The sequence below is a fragment of the Drosophila yakuba genome, chromosome 3R, assembly GCF_016746365.2.
Source record: "Drosophila yakuba strain Tai18E2 chromosome 3R, Prin_Dyak_Tai18E2_2.1, whole genome shotgun sequence".
In the NCBI taxonomy this organism is placed as follows: domain Eukaryota; kingdom Metazoa; phylum Arthropoda; class Insecta; order Diptera; family Drosophilidae; genus Drosophila; species Drosophila yakuba.
In genome coordinates, this window is record NC_052530.2 from 29295539 (window position 1) to 29319541 (window position 24003).

The following is a 24003-nucleotide window of genomic DNA, read 5'->3' on the forward strand; positions in this document are numbered from 1 at the left end:
AAATTGTTGCAAATTTTGCTTGCTGCTGCATTAGGCTGCAAGTTCTTATCAGTTTCTGGGCAAACCCTCGTCACCCTAAGACCTCGTCTCTACACATTTTCTATATATATATTTCCGTCGAGTATTTCACCCTCACGTTAAGTGTGCAGCATTTTTGCGTGATTTGTGCGAATTTCCCTGTCTCGCTGAGGCTGATAAAATTTGACAAAAGGTGGCGGGGGGTAAAATGGGAAAATGGGAAATGCGATACGGGGTGGTTGGTGGGTTAGTTTGGGCCCATTGTTGATGTTGTTTAGTGCCATAAATTCTTTTTTACTTGTCATATCTGACTTCGGTCTCTCTCCATTTAGGCACAGATCATTAAGTTTTGCACTGCGCCTATCTGATTTAAAGACGACAACATGTGTAGCTCTACGAGTGTGTTTCACTGCCCCATCCTCAGTACTTATCAAAATGTCAATTGCCCCGCAGACTGTCACGGATCTTTAGCTTCTGCTTCAGATTCAACTTCACTCGGCAGGCGGGCATCCTCTAATTAACGAGGCGTTGATGCCACATTTTGGCGGAGTTATTTGGCGAAAAATCAATTGGATTCGCGGCAGACTGTTGCTCAATAAGCAAAATTCTGTGCAGACCAAATGAAATCTATCAAGGCGTCAACACCGTCAACAAAATGCAGACAAAGCGTTTGATTTTGTCACTATTTCGGGGTTTATGTGAGGGGCAATTCCATAAACTAATGAAATATTTTATATATTTATAAATTAGTTTTTTAAATAGGTTTTGCTTGGATCTAAAGCCTTTTACAGCATTTTTGATTAGCCATTAAAAAAAGAACTAAATTACTCCTTAAGCACATATTCTTGATATTTAATGATATAAATATATATATTCCATAGAAGGAATCTAGCTTGAGTATCCACCCCCGCACTCAATTTTCACATACTTTTGGTACGCATGAACATCGCGAGAGGTGCAGTGGCATTCCTCGCGATCTCGTGAAAGAGTCGCAAAATGCAGTGCAAATAATCAACCTGGGGCATGATCAAAGTGATGTTGACAACGCGACATCTCCTGGGTGTGTCCCATTCGCCAGGGACGAGGCCCTGCTGCTCCTCCTGTGCATCGCGTAGATCTTTGGCCATATTCCGTGCGTCTTTATGAGCGCCTTAGATCTCCGCTGGCTGCCAACATATTTTTACACGCCAAACATTTTATTTTGACAGGCATGCGATTTGCACGCTTAATTGAGACAGGTGCATTCCAAGGAGGGGGTGCAATAGGGGGGCGGAAAAGCGGGGAATACGGGGGAGTTTTGGGAGGGAAGGTGGAGAAGGAAGTGCGGCCAAGCTGCGACATGTGTTCCCTTATGGTGTCGCACAAATGCGAAGATTTATCATCGTGCCACATGCCACGTGTGTTTTCCATTTCGTCGCCTCCGCTCCGCTGCGATTTTCGCAATTTTCACAATTTTCACGGGAAAAGCCAGCGACGCTCGCCAAATGCAAAATTAACAACCTAATTAATAGTTGGCCCGGCCAGGACAGGTCTCCGCTGCCATCTAAACTGATTCTGTGCCACAGCTCCCATTCCACCCACTCCTCCTGGCTGCCGCAGACAGCTGCTCCTGAAGTGCTGGGCATTTTTCGCTCAGTGCACGGCAGTCGGGAGGCAGCCACGCCCACCCAACTTGTTGGCAATTGCAGCTGGTCGAGTGCTTTTAATGGGTTTTATTCGCGGCATGATGGGGCGCAGAGTTAGTAGATGTTTCTCCTCACCTTTTATTACTTTATGCTACTCTTCACTTTCATATACATTCGTGTATTGCCAAGAAAACCGCCCTAAAAATGTTTGTGAAATTCACGAATATTTTAGGGTATCTTTCAGTCGGATGTGGACACATCTCGTGCATGTCGCTGTTCGGTTTTTTAATTGGACCCATCTCGGATGCCGCCAATATTTCGAGCAGCGGAACCGCAAACTAGGAGTAACTAACGGCCAGCGGGCGGCGCTGTCAAAGTCAGCTGCTATATCCTATATTCCATATCCCATATTCCATATCCATATCCCCCGATTCTCCCGGTCCTCCCCCCACCCCGCTGGCAATGTCTAAAACGTTGAAAAATTCCAAATTGACTGCCGGACCCCTGGATGTTCGTGGCCGAGTCGACCATTGAAGGCGTTTGCGGTTCTCGGACTTCTCGTTTCGGGCCGGACGTTTATTGAACATTTTTACTTGCGGTCGAGGAAAAATGGTATATGGCAGGAAGGCGGGAAGACGGGAAGACTGGGGGTTCCTTTATTAATTTTTGTGTGAGCTCGTCTCGAATTCACGGACGGCCTTAAATGCAAATCGCTGCAAATGGGATTTGTTGAAAAGGAGGTTTACGGCCCGGGGAGCCAGAAGCCAGCAACCAGCAGCCAACAGTGAGAAGCCAGCAGAAATCTGTGAGCTGGCGAAATTGGCCAAAAAATGCGTTAAATGCAAATTGGATAAGATGTCGTGTCAGAGGAGCGAACACTTGCATGTGCCTGCCAAGGCGGATATCCTTCGCATCCTTCCCATCACATGAAACAAGCCGAGCCGAGCCGAGCCGAGAAATCCGAGGAGTGGGGAAACTTTAAAGTGGATTATATCTGGAGGATGTCCTCCGGAGCGGCCAAGTGCTATCTCCTGCGCTTTGGAAACATAAATCCGTGAGTTTTTGCCAACGAAATTTATGGCGCTCGCGACACTCGCGAAAGTTTTTGGCGGCGGCGGCGGTGGCGGCGGTAGCGGCATTGTTGTATTTATGACCGCGACATGACCTGCTCACATAAACGGACGAGTCCTGAACGAGTCCTGAATCGCGAATCCTGCCTGAGATCCGAAAGTGTTGCCCGCCGTACGTGCGAGTCCTGCTCGGAAATTGGATTTGCCAGAGGACGCTCGAGCATCCTTGGCGCACTAAGCTGCGCCTCTTAAATCTACACGCCTGTCAATTTACGCTTTTGATCGAAATTTATGTCCTAATGAGCCGAATGCAGCGCAGAAATTACTGAATTACAAGGAACCCAGGAAAATACTCGGCTTCAGGAAACGACAACGGCAAGAACAGGAGCCTGGCACTTTGCCCCAATTCCAATCAAAGTTAATTACGTGGAACATTCACAGTTCGAGCCGACCGGCGATTTACATTCGCCAGCCCCCCAGAGCAAAAATATCGGAAGCCAAATCCATTCAGCCGGATGCAGAACGTCTGGATTCTGCTTATGAGTGCCAATCTATTGAAATTGGAAGTGTGTTTGCCGAATGTCTCCAGGCCGAATCTGAATGGTCAGTCCAGAGTCCAGGACGTGGCCATAATTATTGTTATGTTAATGGCGACCATCGACCATCGGCCATCGGCAGGGGAAACTAAGAGCAGCTTTCGGGGTTGATTGGTCCTCCTCTGGGCCATAAAGCCATCACCATGAGTTTGGCTATCGACGAATGTTGTTTGTCCATGGGTTCTGTGTTTGCCAGGCGACTTTGCATAAAAATGAACGAGTGGTTGGCGTCTTGGTTCGGGGGAAATATTTGTAAAGCCTCCGTCAGAAATCAAAGTCAACTGTTTGGAGCATCGAGGAAATAAAGTGTATAAAAATATTTACTATTTCACTGTACTATGCTAAGCAAAGTTGTTTTTCAAAGTACTTTCTTTATAATTTTCAAACTTATTATCTGATAATGAGAAGCGTGGAAAATGCCTTTGTTAAGTGCCTAAAAGTGTGCCGCATTTTCTGGCTCAGTTCTGGCCATAAAGTTCACTGCCACTTATCCTGGAGAAAAGGGGCGTGGCGTGCGCACTCCTTTTTTACGGATTCGCCATAGCTTTCGGAAAAAGGGGGCGATCGGCATCTGATGCACAAGTCAGCGGTCCTGATAGGTGTGACACATGCCGTGATTGATGAAATGTTTGCCACATAAGCCCAACCGAAAAGAGGAAGAGCCCGAGGAGCCTGGACCGCCAACTAATTTCCACATTTTTCACATTTACGAAGACAAATTGAGGTGCGAACTTGGGTCGAGGCAATAAAAGTGCCGAATATCAAAACAACCAAATCTCAGCCATAAAAAAGAGGTGGATAGCCAACGGGGGAGGAGGATGAAGGGTTGTTCCTTTGACTGCCGGTGGCAGGCATGCGAAATTCCCGAATGCCAATTGTTTCTCGATTCTCGAGGAGATGGGCATCCGCCAAAAATCCCTGGGAGCTGGAAGCTGGGCACTGAGAAGTCGCATTATGAGCCTGGCAAAATCAAAAAAAAAAAGAAAGTAAATGGAAGAGGCAAAGGGAAAGGGATTGAAAGCGGACCACTATAAAAGTCAATATCTGTGACAATAAATTGTGACTCCTTCGATACAGTTCCACTCTGCGTTTGAGTTAGAGTTCGTGGCGAATCGTTCGCCATTTGAGTTTTCCGATTCCGATTTCGGTTTAGTTTTCCATTTCATTTCGTTTTATATGCCCGGTTCGCCAAAAGTTGTCAACGGCCATAAACGCGCCGGCCCACCGACTAAAACCACCCACTTTCCATTGACTTTTCAATAAAACCGAACACCAGCCGCAGACTTTTCCCCCCTTTTTTCCTGCTTTCCATTAGCATAATGTCTGATTCGCCGATCAGATGCGGACTTTGATTTCCCTGGCCGGGGCTCTCACTTTCGATTTGCCACAATTCTATTTTATTTATTTGCCGGCCAGCGAAATTACATTTTAAAAAGTTTGCTTCTCGTTTGTTTTATTTATTCCTCATTCAGAGGGGTACTACAAATTTTTATTGCTAATGTATGCGCATGGGAAATTGATTCGCACCCAGTCCCAGTTTTCCTCAGCGGATCCCTACTCATTCGAGATTGAGATTTTCCATCTTAATTCTGCGCGACCTTGAGAGCTGCTGCCTTAATTGTTAATCGAGTGCCAATGCCATGTCAGCAGGCGACCTTGGCCAAAAAGTAGGGAATCCATTATTCTCGACAAATGTGGTTCAAGAGCAAAAGTCGAGGGAAAAGAGCTGCGAATTTCGAGGCTCAGCACCAAAATAGACTGGCCCCCAACATCTGGTTCGTATAAAGGCGAAATCGAAATGGAATCACTTTATCTCAACTTGTGAAAATGCTCACGAACAGCACAGTGATCTTCGGGATCGATGGCACCGCTGGCCACCTGGTACAGTAGAGCCTGCAGTATGAAGGGCATGCGCTGGCAGCGATCTAAGTTGCACCACGCGATTCTTTGCTCGTTTTGAACAGTGGTACGTGAAGCGAAGGGAAAAGTCTTGAGAAAACTTCTGCCGAAACTCAACGCGAAATTTTCATAAGGAGTTTCCATTAGATCGTCTCCTGTGAAAGATTTCCACTGAAAGCGCAGCTTTTGCGCCGGTTTCAGGCTGTCCCAGGATGGCGAATTCGGAAAAGATTCGATGTATGCTTCGTATATGCACCTGGCTTTATCCTCCAGTTCCTGGAGCTCCTCTTCGGTCGGCGAATCGTCTTCTAAGTCGCATTCCTCCTTTCCACCAGGTAACCTGCAGTTCTGCACACTCTTTTTAGGTGCAAAGATATTGTTTAAAAAATACAAAAGCTTGGTTTTTAGACCCTTCTTTTCTTTCTCGTCTTCCAAATACACTTTAGTGCGACTTTCTTTGGGGATATTTGCTTGGCAGCCAAAGTTTTTCTTTGACTTACTACACTTTGGCTCCTCCTTCTGCTCGCAACTATTATCGCCCATTTCAAGCTCCTCTTCAAATATTCCATCCATTTCGTCCTCATCGTCTTCATAAGCCTGAAAGATAAGCTCCATTGTGCTCCTGCTCAGGTCGGAAATGCGAATAAAACGCGGTTCACATCGCGCCTCGCCATCGTAGGTGACCAAAGGACCTGGATAATGGTGCCTAATTGTATAGCTAGGATGTGTCACTAGAGCTCTACAGTTTTGGGCCCCCATTTCCACGTTTTTCTTCACTCTTCTCAAGGCCAACGAATCATCTGAACACGATTCAAGAGACGGGGATCCAAAGAGAAAACTATTTACCTTCCCTTTTATATAAGAATATAGGTCGGTATTTAAAGACTGGCACAGTTCATCCATGGTTTGCAAAACTTAAAAAACGTATAAAGTATTTAAAATTGAAATGGTATTTTTGTAGATTTTTACTTAAAATTTTGGTTTTGATTGCGATGTCAGGGAGATAGTGCTTATAGTTTTTATTCTGCATTAATAAATACACACGAAATATCATGGTTATATTTTTCCCGTGATGGCCTGCTCAAAGGAATCCCCATTTTACCCTGCTTAATTTAGTGTTCATGAAAATATATGGGTCCGCATTATAAATGCGAAAAATACTCATTCACATAAAAATCGTACAGGGAGCGGGACCAAATATGACAGCGAATTTTGCTATATTAAAAATGCTGCTGTAGCTGCAAAAAAAAAAATGGGAAAAATATCAGAATAGAAGCGAAATAAAAAGATGAAACGGAAAGAAAAACATTGGCATTTCCACATTTATTCGCTTTTCTCCTCGTTTATTTATGTTTTCTGCTTATTATCGGGGGGCTGGGCGGAATCGCAATTGGAACGTTCATATTCATTCTTCCGATTAAGCAGTTTTCATGGTCATCGCCAAACGTTGGCGAATCATGGCCAAAATAAAGTAAAATAAGTGGCCTAAATAAAAAGACAGCTCGTGGTGAGGCCGAAATAAACCTCTCGCCCACCGATTCGGGAACCGAATAGCTGCAATTATTGAAATTAATTTCATTTATTACATCATGAAAATATTTCCCGGCCAGCGAGCAAAATATTTTCGCCACACGCTGTCCTTTGCAATTAAGGCTTTGGGACATTCACTTGTCTGCCCCCTTCGATTGCCCAGTGTTTTTGTGTGCGTAATTTGGAGTTAATAACGTTGAAATAAATTCCCCATTCGATTTGTATCGCCCCCATTTAGCGGACCAACATTTGCCAATTGTCCAGCCAAAACATGAACAATCACTGACAGAAAATGTGCAATTTACACATCCTAAAATCGTAAAACATGAATTAAAAGCATTCGCCATTCATTAGAAATGGCATAAAGTCGATGTTTCTCATAAATACAAATTTAGTAAAATTCCTTTTCCTTTCGGTTAATATTTTTCTCACTGTATAATTATTAGGGGTCAGGAGCATTTCGGCTTACCACCTATAAAGTCTGCACTTAATTGCTTTGAATACGAATATTTGTTCGATATGACATATATGGCAACGTATTTTTCGGCAAATTTATGAGAAGCGCTTTGAGATGTACATATGAGGAAGGAATAAGATTTAATAGAGTTTTTCGTATGTGAGCACGGAATGCCATCTCTGGAGAGGCAACCCACTTATTCCTCAGAAACTCTGCATTATCAAGTGGGATTCCCCTGCGAGGATGAGCTATTTTCCCATTTCTCTCATTTTTTCTTTTTTCCGGATTTACGATGGCTAGGTGAGCTGGAGCACCGTGTTGCCGGCTAATGGCGATGCGTCGGCCACAGCTCCCAGAACAATAAAATTCCCATTTAGAAGTCGCGTGAAGCTTTCGCACTCCCTTTCCCAAGATTTTCCCAACGAAGAAACCGCCGGAAAAGTGTGACGGCCGCAGTTTTCCTCTGGCGCGAATGTGTGTGCTGCGTGTTTACGTGGAAACCATTTTTATGGCATGTCAAAAACCTATTTTAATGCTTTTAATGAAAGCGAATTTTATTGCATTACTTTTCGATTTTACTGCCCCGCCACCCCGAAAATCGACAGGGGGGCGTAAAAATGCACTCAACTCAAAATGTTGACAAGATTGTAAAAAGTTTAGCTTATGCGGGAAAAACAGGTGACAAAGCAAAAAAAACAGAAGCCACCGCAAAAATGGAATACTTGCTCATAACAAAGGCCACTTAAACTGCCAATTGTGGTGGCTTTTCTGCAGAAAAAAAATATTTTTGCATACATTGGAATTTCGCTGGCGACGGCTCCCGAAAGTATGCTTTGCATTTTCCGAGCTGGCTGCTACCTTTGCCAAATTCATTTGACCAGAAACTTAAGTTATATTTTGGCGCCCGGCCAGTAGTAAAAAGATCGGGCATGCAGGGCCAAAAACGAGAGACATGTTTAGTGGCACGGCAGCAGCGACAAAAGCTTTCAGCCATAAAGGATGCAGGACGCAGGATGCAGGACGCAGGATTCGGGGCGAAGACAGGGGAAACCCTGCACACGTCGCCTGTCGGAGCACTCAATGTCAGCAGATTTGGTCGGCAAATGCAGTTCCAGTCCGGCGAAACAATGACATGAGTTTTGGACGCACTTTTGCTCCCCGATGCGCCCTCCATGTTCCCCACTCACTCGCACCCGGAAAAAAGGAGGAAAAACCCCTGCGACAATCCATATTGCATGCATTAAATATCTCATACATGTGTGGTGGGGCGAGAGCTAGCAAATGGATTCGGGGTCGCCGATATTGACAGGGTCAGTCATGCATTGTTGGCCGGCCAAAAAAGCGGTCGGCATGTCAACTGCAGGACATCTCACAACTTTTGGCCCGGCCAACTGATGCGAGGCGAGAGGAAGGGATGGACGGTGGTGGCCTAAGACAATGGAAGACTCCAGCTACGTTTAGAAACACTTAAAAATTAAACTTCGATTGGGTTCTAGGAAAATACTCTACGGTTTGAATATCGCTTTAACATTTGATTACAGCACTGCAAATATACAGTATCATAGAACTACAAGAGTATTTGCTCTTGCTCATCCCAACTTTAAATAAACTTGTTTACTTATTACATTGAGTGCACTTCTCGGGGTGACTGGGAATGGAAACAGAATCGCAGTCAAATGCTTGTATCTCCTCAGCTGTGTGACGAATTCTCCTCTCAGCCAAGGGAAGTGTCATTAGCCGGGATCCGTTCATAAAAAGCAATGGCAAATGGCAAGTGGCAGCCGCAAGTGACAAAGTTAGAGTACCAAATTCGTTTCATTGGCCCATAAAAAGTGGCGAAAAACAAAATGCAAATGAGTTTCGAGGCCCGCGAAAAAAGGTGGAACACTTTTGCAAGTAATTCTCGCCGGCGCGCCGGAGACCCTTGACATTAGACGCCTCCGGCTCCGTTCCCTTTTCACTTTCCGGCGCATATAATTACACTTATTTGTGTAGCTAATTAATTGCTAATCAATCATAGGACGAAAGCGAGACGGACCCATAGACCCACAATAAAAAAAGGACGCGCCGTTGTTTGCCTGTTTGCCTGTCACCAAAGGACATCTCAATCCCGGGACTTCTAAGTATTCCCCCATCATCATCATCATCATTATCATCATCACCATCTCTCCATCGGCGACCCAACTTTTGTCCAGAGACAAAAGCCCGGCGAAAACAAAAGCTTAGCAAAAGATTGATCACAGCAAACTGGCGAGCTGCACCTGTTTGCTTACTCACGGTTATTAGCCAGGACACGCAGGATCTGCGAATCTGCGAGGCGAAGGGGGAGTTCGGAGGCGGCGCCATGCAAATGGCCAGCGGCGAGGCTGCACTCAAAAAAAACTGTTGTTGAAAATATACAACAATTTGAAGGCAGCCAGAATGCTTTGCCTTTAATTTTCCTATAACAAACTAACAAAAATATTTTGCATTTATATTCCACTATAATTTTGCTAAAATATTTTAGTCACTTTCTCTGAGTGCATCCTTTGAGATTTTGAGCGCAGAAAAGTGTCAATTCCGGCTCGCTTTTTTGCACCTTTGCCAGGATTGTCAAGTGCTCGGGCGAATCCTTCGTCGAATGCCTGCCCAATGTCCTGCTCTTGTCACCCGTCACTCAGCGCTGACGTCAGCCCTACAAAATAATAAAAAAAAGCAAAAAAAAAAAAAAAAGAAACCCCCATCCTTTATCCTTTGGCCTGGCTTTCGTTTGGCCTTTTTTGGCGCACATTTTATTTTACATAATTTGAACATTTAAGACGTGCCTGGGCATAGACAACCGGCTTTAGTCTTAGTTTATGCAGCCCAGTGCTGGTGCGTCCTGCTCCTGCTCCTGTCCAGCTGGAGGAGAGCGCGGGACTGGACGCAGTTTTCCTCTCATTTTATTATTAAAAGGCATTCGCATCCTTTACGCCCCAATGAGTTTTACGAGTATATCCCAACCCCCGCAGCACACTCTTTCGCCTGTCAATCCGGGATGTCTTCATCTTTTCATTTTATATAGAAAATCTGCCAGTTTAGTGTTCGCAATTCACATTTGTATTTGTCAAAACTTGCACGTTTGCCGTTTGCTGTTTACTGTTTACTGTTTGCTCTTTCGGCCTGCAGAAATTTTAGAGTTAACCCAAATTGTCGGCAATTTGGCCAAGATGCTGTTCAAACGGCTCCTCCAGCCAGGACTCTCCATTTGATGATCCTTTCAATTCAATTGTTCGGCGGCGTTGGGGGTTTTGCGTAAGTGATAGTAAAGAGCATTCATAACGAACATTGATGGCAATATATGGCTGGGATGTTAGCAAGCGTGCAAAGGACATATATTTAGTTTGAATTGAAAAACTTCAGCTATTAGTTGGTCACTTAAAACGGTTAATTGTGGACTAAACATACTTGAATGAGCCAGTTCTGCTGCCAGTTGAATGAAAGGTGATGTCACGCAGTGCACTGGGTGCTTTGCAGGGGTGGTTGGCATAAGGACATTAGTTGATTGGGTGGGGGAATGCGCTTTGACCCTTCGCCAGGACACTATTGTTGTGCTGGCTGATTGGTAATTCGATACAGTTGTTCGATGGCAGTTCGCTTTGTGTGCGAATCTTTGGCATCATTTGAAGCGCATCGCCAATTGTGGAAAACTTCGCCGCTTTCCCGCTTTCCCACTCGTCACGAGCATCCCCTGTGCGATTTCCCTCGTTGATTTTCCATTCGCCCTCTGTTTTCGTTTTGCTGTCTCGTGTCTCTTGTCTCCGGTTGGCACTAATTTTCCTGCTTGTCGCCGTGCGAAACGTATAAATAATTTTATTTTATTTTTGTTTTCATTCCATATCAATACTATTTATGGACTAATGGATTTATGGCTTCTGCCCTCTTCTGATCCCGCTTCGATTGTGTATCAATCGTTGTCATCGTTCGCGGCACGTGTGTTGTCCTCGTTTCCGGATCCTTTTCTGCAGGGATGCACATCCCTAATGTCCGTGCAATTATGAATATTTCGTGTGGGAACCAGTGCCTCTAGGATTCTGGCTTTGTGCTCGTGGAGAGCGATTTCTTGGCGGCTTCTTCTTATTATTCTTTCATTTTGGCAAATTGTTTTCGTTTTATTAAATTTCTTTTCACTTGATAGTCCCTTTTCGCTTTTTCGGTTATTATTATTATTCCTACGATTGGCCAAGAGAGAAAGGTTTTGCGTTTCGTTTCCCTGTTTCCCTTTTGGCCAAGAGCAACTCCTTTCGGCTTTTAATAAATGTCCAGCCAGCAGCTGAAGCCGCTCGTATTTCGTCTGCCAGCAGCTCAAGAAATATGCACAAATTAATTTTCTTTTATTCCAGCAAAGGCAAAATTTAAATCAACCAAGTCGGGTGGCGAGTGCGTCCAGGAAAAGGGTTTGCTCTGCCCCCCCTTTAGGCCATGGTGTTGTTGTTTTTTGGGTCCGCAGGACACAACTGCTGGCCAAAGTCGAGGAATATCCTCACAAAGGATACCCTTCTCCGCCCTCCCTTACTCCAGTCTGTTATGAATGCAAATTAAAAGTATACAAATCTAATAAGTTCCATTTAAGTTGCTTTAATTTCACTCGTTTGCCTCCTCTGCATTTGCATTCGGAAATGGTTGCTAATTGTTGAGCTTTTAGACAGCGAATTTTTAATGCAAAGTGCGCCATTTCCTTTCTGAGACGTTTTATTAAATTCTCTGCAAAAAAAACAGCAACTTGCATTACGCATTTGGATTGGCTCCATGCATTTTCCCTCAGCAAATTGCGAATTAATCAGAGGCGCTTTCAACTCGTTAGTTTATTTTGGGAACTCATAATCGAGGCAGATACCATATTCACAGAGCGCATTTAGCAACAGCAAGATCAGAATTTTAAAGTAAACGATGTACTACACATTCAACTCAGCTAAATATTCACCCTTAAGAAGGCAACTTAATTATTTTGCACTAAGGCCATCGAAGGGCTGCAGTCTAATTTTTATTTTGCACATTTGATGTCTGCAAATGAGAAGCGCCCCCAAAGTATCCTTTGATTGACTAATAAAACGATACGTGAGCTGATTCCAGAAGGTGGCCCAAAAAAATGGCCACTCGACCAAGGTAATTCTCGCCTCTCGTTTTTCTGCACCAAAGGTAATTCGCCGCCGGAGGAAAACCAGGAGACTGGGCGTATGTGACGCACATACTTAAGCAACTCCTGGACACCCTGGGGCATCCTGGACACAATCGACTGCCCCGAGAATCCAGCATCCAGATGTCACCCGAGAATTGTGACGACTGATGATGATGATGATTCCGATGGCTGTTGATGATGCCAAGGCGGAATAAACTTTGTAAAATGTTGCGACTGGCATAAACAAAGTGGCTGTGCCCTTGGGTGCTGCGATGTGTGGGTGGTTTGGGTGGTTTAGGTGGTTGGGCGACTGCCACCCTCGTACCTTTCGCCCTCACTTCTGACCATATGCTGCCAGCTCGCCCAGGGCTGTCGTAGGTGTAACTGCGTGCGCCATAAACTGCTGTAATAGACTCTGGGCATCCCAGAAAGGGACACCATGCGGATTCGGTGGCCACACCTTAAAGGAGACGGAGCCGGTCCCGGAGACGGCCATCACCTCAGGCCCTCGATTCTGCTGAAATGTGCACAAATTTTCATTGTCGACCGACAACCCAAAAAACCAAATCTCCGTAGATGTCCGCACATTGTCCGGATCCCTCTCCCTTTTTTATACACTCGGAGAAACAAACATAAAAGCTTCTGCAAGGTGCACTTATTGAATTTACAAACAGAAAGGTTCTACATAAGGTAAGTTCATTCTTTTCTTTCTGTGTACAAACGTGTGTGTGTGTCCTTTATAGTTTTGTTCATTCCATAAATATGCGTTTTGTCCTTTTTTTGGGGGGAGGGGACGAAGGCAGCCTGCGGCTTTCATAACTTGAAGGAGCTGGGCTCACCTTTTAGCCGTCCCTTGTCCTTGTTTTGCCCATAAGCAGATTCATAATTTGATCCTGGGGTAAATACATTTTATTATGCTTTTATGTGTGAGCCATCTTGGAGTGGAGTGTCCAACCTTGGGACAGGTTGGCCATGTCCTTTAAGTGCAAACTTATGAATTGGTCAGGGGACATGTGTGGCAGAATGTATACGAGTGTGTGTGTGGGGGTGGTTCGGTGTTTGTCTTTAATATTTTTGCCTATAAACATATTTTTATTTATTTAGGCCGAGCAGAGAACGCACTAAAATACGGCCTTACCTACCACAGCTGCACTTGATGGCCCCTAGCATATCGGCTATATATAGTCTAGATGGTATACTATATGCCCATGTACTTGAAGGTATTGCCAGCGGCAGCCAAGCAAATCACTTAACACTTTCACTTCAACGCTAAATTAATTAAAATTTATACTACGGCGGCGGCGAGAGCGCAAAAACAAATAAATTAAGTAGGCGTTAAAATAGTTCATATTTCATTTGGCCTCCGGTTCTGTGGAAAAGTCCAATCGCAAACGTGGCAGGAGACTCGGCGAGAACAATTGGCCAAGTGCTGACAGGCAGAAGCGTAGCGCCCAGCTACAGATACAGATACAGATACATTTACAGCAGATATAGATACAGCAGATACAGATACTACTTTCAGATATACAATGTATCTAAAAAGTGAAACTCTGGTCACGCCTTCGCGACAGCGGGAGTTCGCTTCTGTTCTGGGGAAAAACTGCATCTGGGCACTTGATTAATTTCCTGCAGACAGCGACAATGGGATAAATGAGGTAGACCAATTAGCCAGAACAGGCCGTCTAATTGGCCAGTGAAATAGAGCCGCTTACACCGCCCCACCCACCACCCCCTCCCACGCACAGAAAGAAGTTGTAGAGGAAGTCCAATGGCATCACGTAGCCGCCCGCATCGCCGTATGATTTTGCACTTTCGGTTTTTATTTCACTCCGGGGAGCTTGTTAGCCAGCAAAACGTGAGCGTAAGCTGATGATATGTGTTTGCATTTTAGATGCCAGCTCGTGTTGCGTAAGTCGATAAAAATTTCATATTTATTGACCATTAGCACCTAGGGCCCAGCTGAGTTATCTGACTAAGCTCGTCCGTCGCTGGGGAGCCACTGCCTCAAAACCAAAACCCAAAACCAAAACCAAAACCAACACCCCCAACCACATCCTTCGATTCCCCCCTCCAACGTGCAACGAATGCGAGTGGCCACGAATGCGAACAATTCGCGTCGACATCTTGTCTGCATAATTGCAACACATACTCGCCGGTGAGATCTGCGAATAAATAGCTGCCAGACGATCTATATGGTCTATATGGCTGGTAGCGGTAGTCTGCGGACCACGAAGACTGACACTGACGCCAGCATGTCGGCCCCGCCTCCTGCCACTCCCACCGCCCCCCGCCCGCTCTTGCCACGCCCCTGCGCCCTTTCGCGCACCTCGGCCGTCAAACTCCCCCTGAGAAAGTGGCACCTTTGGGCCGCCGCGTGCTTAGGTGGCGTCAACCCACTTCGCCGCACAGTGAAGGTTGCCTAAAGCAACTTCGGTTGACAATCAATTAACCAACTCAATTGGTAACTTTAATTATCAAAATGACATTTTTAAAATAAGCAATAAGTTTAAAACCTTACTTAAAGTATATTTTACCCAAAGTCTGCAGTGCACTGTGGCCATTCCTTGGTCGAAAATAGTTGCCAAGACGGCCCACAAATTATTGTCACTATGTCGCACCTTTCGAATTGTGGCGCTTTCGACATTCAAGTGGCGCTGCGATAATGCCGATGTGATGTTGACAGTTGCAACAGCAACAGCAAACAACAATTGCGGCAACTGCAACAATGCACCTTGCTGCGGAAAGGTGCAACCACTTAATGCCGCATTACTTGGCACATTTCGACGGGCCGAAAAATCGGGACAATTTTCTAGGTGCGAAATTTTCCCCGAGGCGAGCGACAATTTTCCCCGGCATTTTTCCTCATTTGCAGCGAGGGGCGGGGCCAGCGGTCTCCTTGGCGTCACAGCGTCGGCAAATAAATGAAAAATCATTTTATTTCAATTCATTTTCACTTAAAAATACGCCGTACACTTTTCACGTACACAAATCGAGCGAGATCGCGCATTGCATATATAGTATATGGTGTAGTATAGTATATCGCATTGACTTGCTAGACGGGCAGGCAATAAATTAAATTTTCTCTCGGCTGGCGAAAAAGCCAAACGCTGAAAAACGTGGAAATGCAGCCCTAATCGAAGATGATGTGGGTTTCCCTCGGATTCAGCGATTTCCCCCGCTTTTCCCCAGCTTTTCACCGAGTGAAGGCACAAATGAAGCGCGCCGTGTGCCACACTTTGCCACCGAAAGTCGAAATGCGTTTCCAGTTTATTTTCAAAATGTTCAATGTTCAATTTCAATAATTTTTTAATTGCCCCAACGCACGCACGCACGTCCAGGCAACTCTATAAGGCACCCACACAACCATTTTCGATCCGTTTCGATCGCTTCCTATGCGATCCGAGATGATCTGAACCGATCTCAACTGAACTGTACTGAACTGAACCGTTTGGCCAATTAGTCGAGATGTTTGCACAAATGCCAGACAAATGCAGACGAGTGCAGAATACAGAGTGCCGGCGGCATATAAAATTTCAAGCTCATCGCGTCCACTCGGCGCCATTGCGCAGATCATGATCCTAATGGGGTTGATCTGTCCAAAACACCGGGAAAAATGCTTTCTATCTTGCTAGCAAAGTAATCTTAATCAGAAATATCCCTAAATATCCTTTTTAACAAATATCAAAACTGGAACTGAGTTGCCAAAGGCATTCACTTTATAATACTCAAATGGAGCTGTAAACAATTTGGCAAAAATAAGCGAACTGAACAGTGCAGATTTCTATCTGCGATCGGATCGGAATGCGCCTCGATTATTTGTTTGTACAGGGGCTTCAAAGGAGCGTCCCCAGTTTTATATTGCTCGATGTGCGCTAGATGTTTGCATCTGCATTCGCTTTGACATCTCGAAGCAACATAAACTGGCGAATCGGGCAGGGAAAACACCTTTGTGCCGACACCTATAAAAATGTCCGATCTTTACGATCTTTACGTTTAGCCCCACCACGTCGAATGGCAGAGCGGGTTTATATGTTTGGGGAGACTTCCACGAATTCCACGCCGGAAATTATGAGGTCGGCCTTTTGAGGCGACAACAATGTTGCCAAACATTAAAATATGAAAATTCACTTAAAAACGTAAACAACACGGACTCGTCTCCGTTCTCCGTTCTCCCCATTTCGACATAAAATCATCCGCTGAAAATTGAAAACTGAAAAACTGAAAAACAAAATAGCAGAGTAGCAGAAAAGCAAAATCCGAGTGTCCAAGGCGGCAAACGCTTTACGATCGATCGTTAAATAAATTGGCAAATAAATGTAAATGAGGCATGGTCAGAAATGAACCACCGCACCATCCCGCGACTGCATCCATCAACGGCGATTTTGGCGGAACAATCCGCCGGACATTTGGGCAGGTCAGCCAACCAAATGGATCCTCGAACGACGCTGTGGAAATGTAAATTATAACTGAATTTGCGCATCATGCAAGTGTGTGCACTCGCATAAATCACAGCTCTCAATGGGTTTCTTTGAGGAATTCAGTCAGTTGGTTAGATGATGGATAAGTAGCTGCCATTTGGGGCCAAGGATCGGTGTACTACTGACTGCTGATGGGGTGAAGGTGATGGCAAGGTACAGATCTTGTAGATAAAATATTGATTAAAATTGATTAAGTCACTAATGACATTTAGAAATTCCTTATTGTCTATCAAATATGTATAAACGAAAGTGAAACGTAAGCAGGCTTGGAAGTATCTAGTAGATACATTTTCCTCCACGGAGCTATCCATGAGGTTGGGGCTTCGCTGCCAGCTGACAGCTGCTCATCGAACTTTATCTGCGGCCGTAAATGGCAGGAGCCACTAAACGCATATAGTTGAATATTAATGAACCCGATTTTTACAGGGCACTTGGCCGCTTTTATCGCCAGCAAGGAGGACACACGGCTAAGTCCACGGTACTCGGGCGAACGACTGGAGTCGAAATCACTGCAGCAATTAAAGTGGATTTATGAATCCACCGATGACAGATTCCAAGGAGGAAGTGCCATCTCGGAGCGAAGACCGCCAATATTGTATTAAAATTTTGCCATCATAAAGATTATTATTTTATGGCGGGCGCACCCCCGATATCCCTATACATATTGTACATATATCGTATGTAATGCCATATAGCCACGCGTCGCAGGCAGATTCAAATAAATTTTTAATGCACTCGTTCTCGTTTTTGGTCCTGGCGTCGCACTTTTATTATTGATATTTACAGCTCACATATCGACTGCCATGATGCATTATTCATCGGAGAGCCGCTGACGTCAAGTCAAGGATTGTATGGATGTGTTCGTCCCCTTGCAGTGTTTGGTAATTAATGAAGCCATAAAAACTAAACCCAATTAATTAAAAATGCACACACACTCGACTTTTCCACTCGAAGGGAGGCGAAAAACGAACCTCGAACATCAAGCATCGGCCATCGGCCATCGAATCGGACCATGGAAATCGAGCGGTGCCAACTGTAAAATGTCTTTTACGACGCGATCTGCACTTGATGGCCATTACCCATTACCCCCATCCACATCTCCATCCCCATCCTCATCCAAATCACCATCTACATCCATTCATGTATCCAGTCTGAAGTTGAGTAGTTCCCAAGTAAAATGGCGTCGGCCATTGTTAAAGTTTTTATTACAAACTCGTAAATGTCGAATGTAATTTAGACAAACATGTGTGCGATGTGTCCTCGTATTAATAGTAACTTGATTGAGCCCTGACCACATTGCCCATTGCCACTATTTTTCTTGGCCAAATGCAACATGTTCCATGGGCAAAATACAACTCACTCGGGCTAAACAAAATATTTGCAGAGAGACAAAACTAGTCTGAAAGGTGCCAGAGCCGTTTTCATCGCACATGAAACACTTGCGGGCTGTCAAAGTCGAGGGAAATGCGGAAAATGTGGAAAACGCAAACTCAAGTGCAGCGGGAAAATGACAAGCGAAAGGGGAGAAAAGTCAACCTGTCTTTTGGACAGAAAAAACAAAAACTGTGTTACACTACATTTCAGACGATCCAGCTTAAAGTAATAAACATCTATAAGACGTGACATTATATTTTAAATAAAAATACTGAATATAGTACAAGATGCAACCGATGGGATGAAAATTCCTCCCAGGGCAAAATTCTCACGATGCCTTCGCGTTGAAATGAAACGGGTCGTAAGCCTGCATATTTAAACATTAATTAAATTAAACTACTAACAACAAAGTCGTGTAAACAGTGTGCCCTGGGGACAAGCACCACAGTGGAGACTCTCGAAAACACTCGGCGGACACCTTCCGAGTCCACCGACACCAACACGGGGATGTGGACAAGGACACGTGGCGTCCAAATTAAGCATCTCTGCCACTCTGCCACTCCGCTTCTCTGTCTTCTCTTCTGTTCTCCGGCGGACAGCCGCGTGTTGATGAGCAAAGCAAACCGTAAATCGTCACTTGCCCCAACCCTCAGGAAAATCCATTGAAAATCGGGCTGAGGTCTCGAACTCAAAATACCCATTTAAATGACATTCAAGAGCTGGGATGAAAGTCAGTTAAGCAATATACATATATAAACATATTAAGTTTATTTGCTTATCAAATATTGGTACGTAAATAATACGTTATTGAAACTATTCCACTTTTAAAGATTTTACTTTGCTATTTCGTCAAGTGACATATATGCCCAATATACCCCTTGTACTGTTTCACTACACATTATCCAGAGACACGGCATGGATTTCAAGAGACGTGTGCCATTTGGCATGTGACCTGACCCACCCATTTTCCATTTCCCAGCATGAGTTTTCTCCAGAGAGCAGTTGATTACTCGGCTCGATGACAACTATTCGGGATGCAGAAGCCGCACCTGCCGCAGCAGCCCGCATTATCAATGCGTTTTCTAATGAAATCGGGGAAAGTCCAGGGAAAGCCCGGGGAAACCCCAGAAAATGTGAAAATAATTTGAATAATTTCCCGAATATTTTCGCACGTGCTCGGGCCACCCTTTTCTCGTGGATGATAATGAGTGCTGGTGTGCTGGAAAGTAACCACTTTCTGGCCTCGAATGGCCAACTGTCGTCGCAATGACGGATATGCATTGACATGGCAAATTAATATTAATTTCTGACACACGCGCCAGTGACACTTTTCCAAGTTTTCTAAGTTGCCAAGCTGCCGAGTTGCCGAGTTGCTGCTGAAAAAATAACACGAAATTATTCTGAAAACATTTATTTTGTCTGCGATTTGCAGGAGGCAATGATGAGGCTGTCTGGTTTCGGATGGGAGTGGGAAATGAGAACGGTCCTAACTGGCATCCTGTGACAGGACAGGATATCAAGTGAAATGATGCGAGCGTCCGACGGAGCGGCTTGAGTAATTAGTTTGGATTTTGTGGCATTATAAAATCTCCTTTTTCGGGGCGGCTGGCGCACAAATATTTATTCAAGTGTTAAAGTGTCTGCCGCGCAAAAAGTGTTTTCTTTGAGCACTCACTCTGCGCTCTCGAATGCCCTTTCCCCATTTTTTATTTGTTCGTTCGTTATTCGTTTGTTCGTTTTTCGTTTTATATTTAAAAATTTCATTGGCCCCGGCGACAAAGGCCGTCAATCTTTGCGTTCTGTCTGTTCTGTCCGTCCCGCGGAAAACCCTCGCGAGTGCCATGAAAAATTAGACACCTTATGCATCTTTGCATTGAAAAGTTCTCGCAGCGAGGGAAAACATCATTTTCATACACAATCAATCCTTGTAATTGGCCGTTCTCGCGCTGCTTTTTTCTAGTTTTTCCCATGAAAAACGTAGCGCTAAATGAAACTGCAGAACGAAAAAGGCAGGGCAGGAAAAACGCAGAAAAGAGAAGCGCCGCCATTTTTTCCGCGGCCAAAAAATCAAAGAGCAGATGAGAAAAGCAAAACTCACGCACAGCAAAAGGGAAATGCCAGAGAAAAGTTTAATTTCACTAATCACAGCAGAGTAATTACGTGGAAAATGAATTTTTTTCTTTCCGCCGCCAAGGAGTTCTGGAGTTTCGAGATGGAAAGGTACCGGAACTTCGGGGCAAACAAATAACTGGCAATTTGTACGTTTTAATTTTTCTGTGCATTTTGGGAAAAATTTCAATTTTACTTTGCTTATTAATCAAAGCCAAAAGTTGCCAGAGGTCGAAGGGTTTGGGGGTGGCAATGATTCGGGGTCAAAGACCATTTAAATATGCACTTCTTTTCTTGCACATCTAAGAAGTGAATTCTTTGTGGTAAAAAACGATCAGGAAAACATGTTAAAAATATTCAAGTATTTTGAGACCTTTTTTTGTACACAAAATACATTTTTAATTTGACTTTATTTCTGTGTAACCACTGAAAAATCGTTACCTTAAAGTGAAGGGCTTGCAAACATTGGAAATGTCTGCTAATTTATCAGCGAAGCTGTCAGAAGCACGAAGGTTTCTCAAGAGGAAAACACAAGACGAATGGAGGGAGGGGTCAGGCAAGTTTGAGCTGCGGATTGTTAGACACTTTCGAGTGATCCGAGGTGGAGTGGAAGTGAGAAAGTGCGGGGGCTTGGAGGTGTGGAGCGGGGGAAAGACACTTGTTAGGGAAAAGTCTGCGGCACACATGGCTCTCCGATGAGTTTCCCACATTTTCGTCACCCGCTCGGGACGGGCTGCACATACATAAATCGCTCGGAAAACTAAACACGCAATTCGAGAGTCTAATAAAGTTGCGCAAACAAATGATGCGGTGGCCCCTGGAACACCGAAGTGGAGCATCAGCATCACCATCAGCAGCCAACATCCCACAGCCCCACATCCCATACTCATGCCCATGCCCATGCCCATGCCCATCCCATTTTTAGGCCCCTAATGCACAAAACAGGGACAAAGATACAGATACATTCTGCCACTTCCCCTTCAATAAGTAGACTTTTTTTTTAATTGCATCGAGAGGCAAAGTGTTAAAGAGTTTATGTGCAACATTTACGGGGGGCGGGACACCATTTCCCAGACACACTCACACAATTATAAATGCAATAAAATACTTTTCAAGCGAAACTCATAAATTTCCGAAAAGCATTCGTATAGTACGCACAAACCTCGATGGCGACACACAAAAGACCCGGATTCTGTCTCCGAACTCCGAAGAGTGCACCATCACCACACATTGCCCCTAGGTGCCCCTCGTCCCTTCCGGATCCGTGAGAAATTCCGGGGCACAGGAGCAGCACCCCTTTCGGAGCTTAGAGCCCTGAGTTAATCACGCCAGATGGTAATGGGTTTATGGAGATGTTTGTTTTATGGCAGGGGATATGCCATTCTCAGCAAGGTGACATCATCATCAACGGCACACAAAAAAAAGTGCAGTTTAAGAATTAAGCTAAATATTCAATGCAAAATAGTTCATTAATGTTGAGTGATTGTGGTAGCATACAGTTCAACAGGATAATATATTTTTGATTTTTTTTTCAAAAATATTATATGTATTGCTTAATGACTCTTTTTTCCAGTGCACACAAATGAGTTAAACCTTCTTGTGCGACTTCGCTTGTTTATTTGTTTTCAGCGCTGTTGAATGATTTGCTGGGGACAAAACTCACAAAATGGCAATTTCAGTTTGGAGTCTTCGCTGTTTGGGTACCTCTATCTACATAGTATATCCACAGCTGTGCCAGCCGTGATCTGTGATGATAATTAACCATTGAATCGCAACTAATCTCCCGGGAAAGCCGCTCCCGAAGTGTCTGCGTGTGAGTAGTGAGTAGTGCCATCAATTACTGGCCACAATTGCCGGCGTTGCACATGCCACATAACATATAGAGCAGTATCCAAGTATTCACCCAGCCAGTGTACAAGTGGTTCCAAAAATAAAACCCAACAGCCGAGAGCCCAGAGCGGAACCACTCCTCAGTTTCAGGTCCAGTTCGATGGGTCTTTGCTTTTGCCTCTGCGCACATGGTAAATAAATTGCCAAACAAATATCAACATGACAAATTGATTAATTCATGTTATTATTCCACTGATGTGCTCGAATGTGTCCCGGAAAACAGCGGCTGAGAATAATGCGGCCGAGGCGTATTTAGTTTTTAGTTCTAGTCACACATTAACCAAATGAAAATTCGGTGTTGACGCATTTGTTTTTCCCACTCTCCGGCTCCCAAGGAAACGGCGACAAATGAGCCAGGCGGTCGCTCGGCAGCAGCTGACAAGAAAAACAGGGACAACAAGTACACCACAGTGAGATATGTGGAAATGAAAATGAATAAGAAAATGGAGACATTGAGCACGTTGCTACATTTGTCAACGATTTCCATATGGCAAAGTCCGCCGACCATCTCTTCTATTGGAATTTTAATGATGCGCGAAATGTTAATTTTTCATCTTGATCGCATCGCCTCGCCTCCTCGAATTTGCTGCGAGTTCCGTCAGCCTCCGTTCCCATTTCCCAGCCACTTAATGAGCCGGCGGCTGAGTCATCCGCGCTGGCTTTCAATTAACGTTGATCACCTCAATTGAGGCACGTCGCCGTTAAAGGCACTGCGAGAAACTGTGACCAGCTAAATCGATTTTTATAATGAAAATCCACCTCTACGATCATTATGCATTAACCATCCATTATGTTCAATTCCTTGATCTTCGCTCTCAGATATCTTCATTTTGTTTTGACATTTCTATCTATTGATGTTGGTTTTTCCTCAGTGTGCGATTGCCCCCCTTTATATCGGCCAATTAAGGAATATGGCTTCTCTACCTCCTCCAACATCGGCATTCGGCAGCAGCAGTTGGCCCGAGATGTGGGCACATTCCTGTGCAGGGTACTGGGTACTGGGCACTGGGTGCTGGGTGCTGGATGCATTGCAACCCGACTTGGCCATATAATTCCTGCTAATTGAAGCGAATGGCTAGAGCAGATATTAAGTTACGCCCCTCGTGGCGGCGACGGCGAGGTGAGGTGAGGAAGAACTTGATGGCCACCTCCCCGGCGAGGGTCGCGTGTTTAATAATAATTTCTTTGGAATATGTTTATGGTAAGCCGTGGTCTAATTAAAATCAATTGCCTTAATTGAAAGTACAACAATGGCAAGCCAAGGAACTCTGTACTTCGACAGCAGCGCTCATCTGCTTGCCACACACTATCGACACATGAAGGTAGCAATTTGATCGCCGGCATTATTTATGTCTTTATGGCCGCGCCGAAAGTTCTCTGAAGCGTGGAATCCGAGTGGCCATAAATCAGCATCACTTGGAGTATCAAATTGGCATAAATCTATGGGACTGGCCGATACAAAGAATACTGCGAGCATAGAGCTGGCTTGCATGTTAATTTTTCAAAACGCCGCGACAGTTGCTGCTGGTAATTGCGGACTTGGCAAGTGCCCATATATTATATTATTTGGCCAAAACACTTGATATATGGCCGGGCCCATGATAAATCTCAGACGATAGTTGAGCTTTATTCTAAACCCACACTTTGTGTGGGCTTTGTTCTTGGTCATAACGTCGCCAATTTGGAGTATTTGTTGTTTCCTTATCTTGGCCCGAACAATTCATACTTTCAAATATCCCCGGCATTTGGCATTTCATATGCAATTCTGTTTATTGGCCTGCAAGCCTTTGCCTTTGACTTTCTCGGTCTCCGCTGCCAAT

General features: G+C 44.6%; 2 protein-coding genes across 5 annotated transcripts in view; both read right to left on the reverse strand.

Annotated features, from left to right (window-relative positions):
• LOC120320443 overlaps positions 1-24003 on the reverse strand; it is a 132050-nt gene that overhangs the window by 46061 nt on the left and 61986 nt on the right. The window lies entirely within an intron of this gene.
• LOC6538926 lies at positions 4743-6228 on the reverse strand. The gene has a single exon (XM_002099394.3). The coding sequence runs from the start codon at positions 6109-6111 to the stop codon at positions 5119-5121; it is 993 nt and encodes a 330-aa protein (XP_002099430.2). The 5' UTR covers positions 6112-6228; the 3' UTR covers positions 4743-5118.

Coding starts and splice junctions, on each gene's coding strand:
- LOC6538926 (XM_002099394.3), bottom strand. CDS start 6,111: ATGGATGAACTGTGCCAGTCTTTAAATACCGACCTATATTCTTATATA.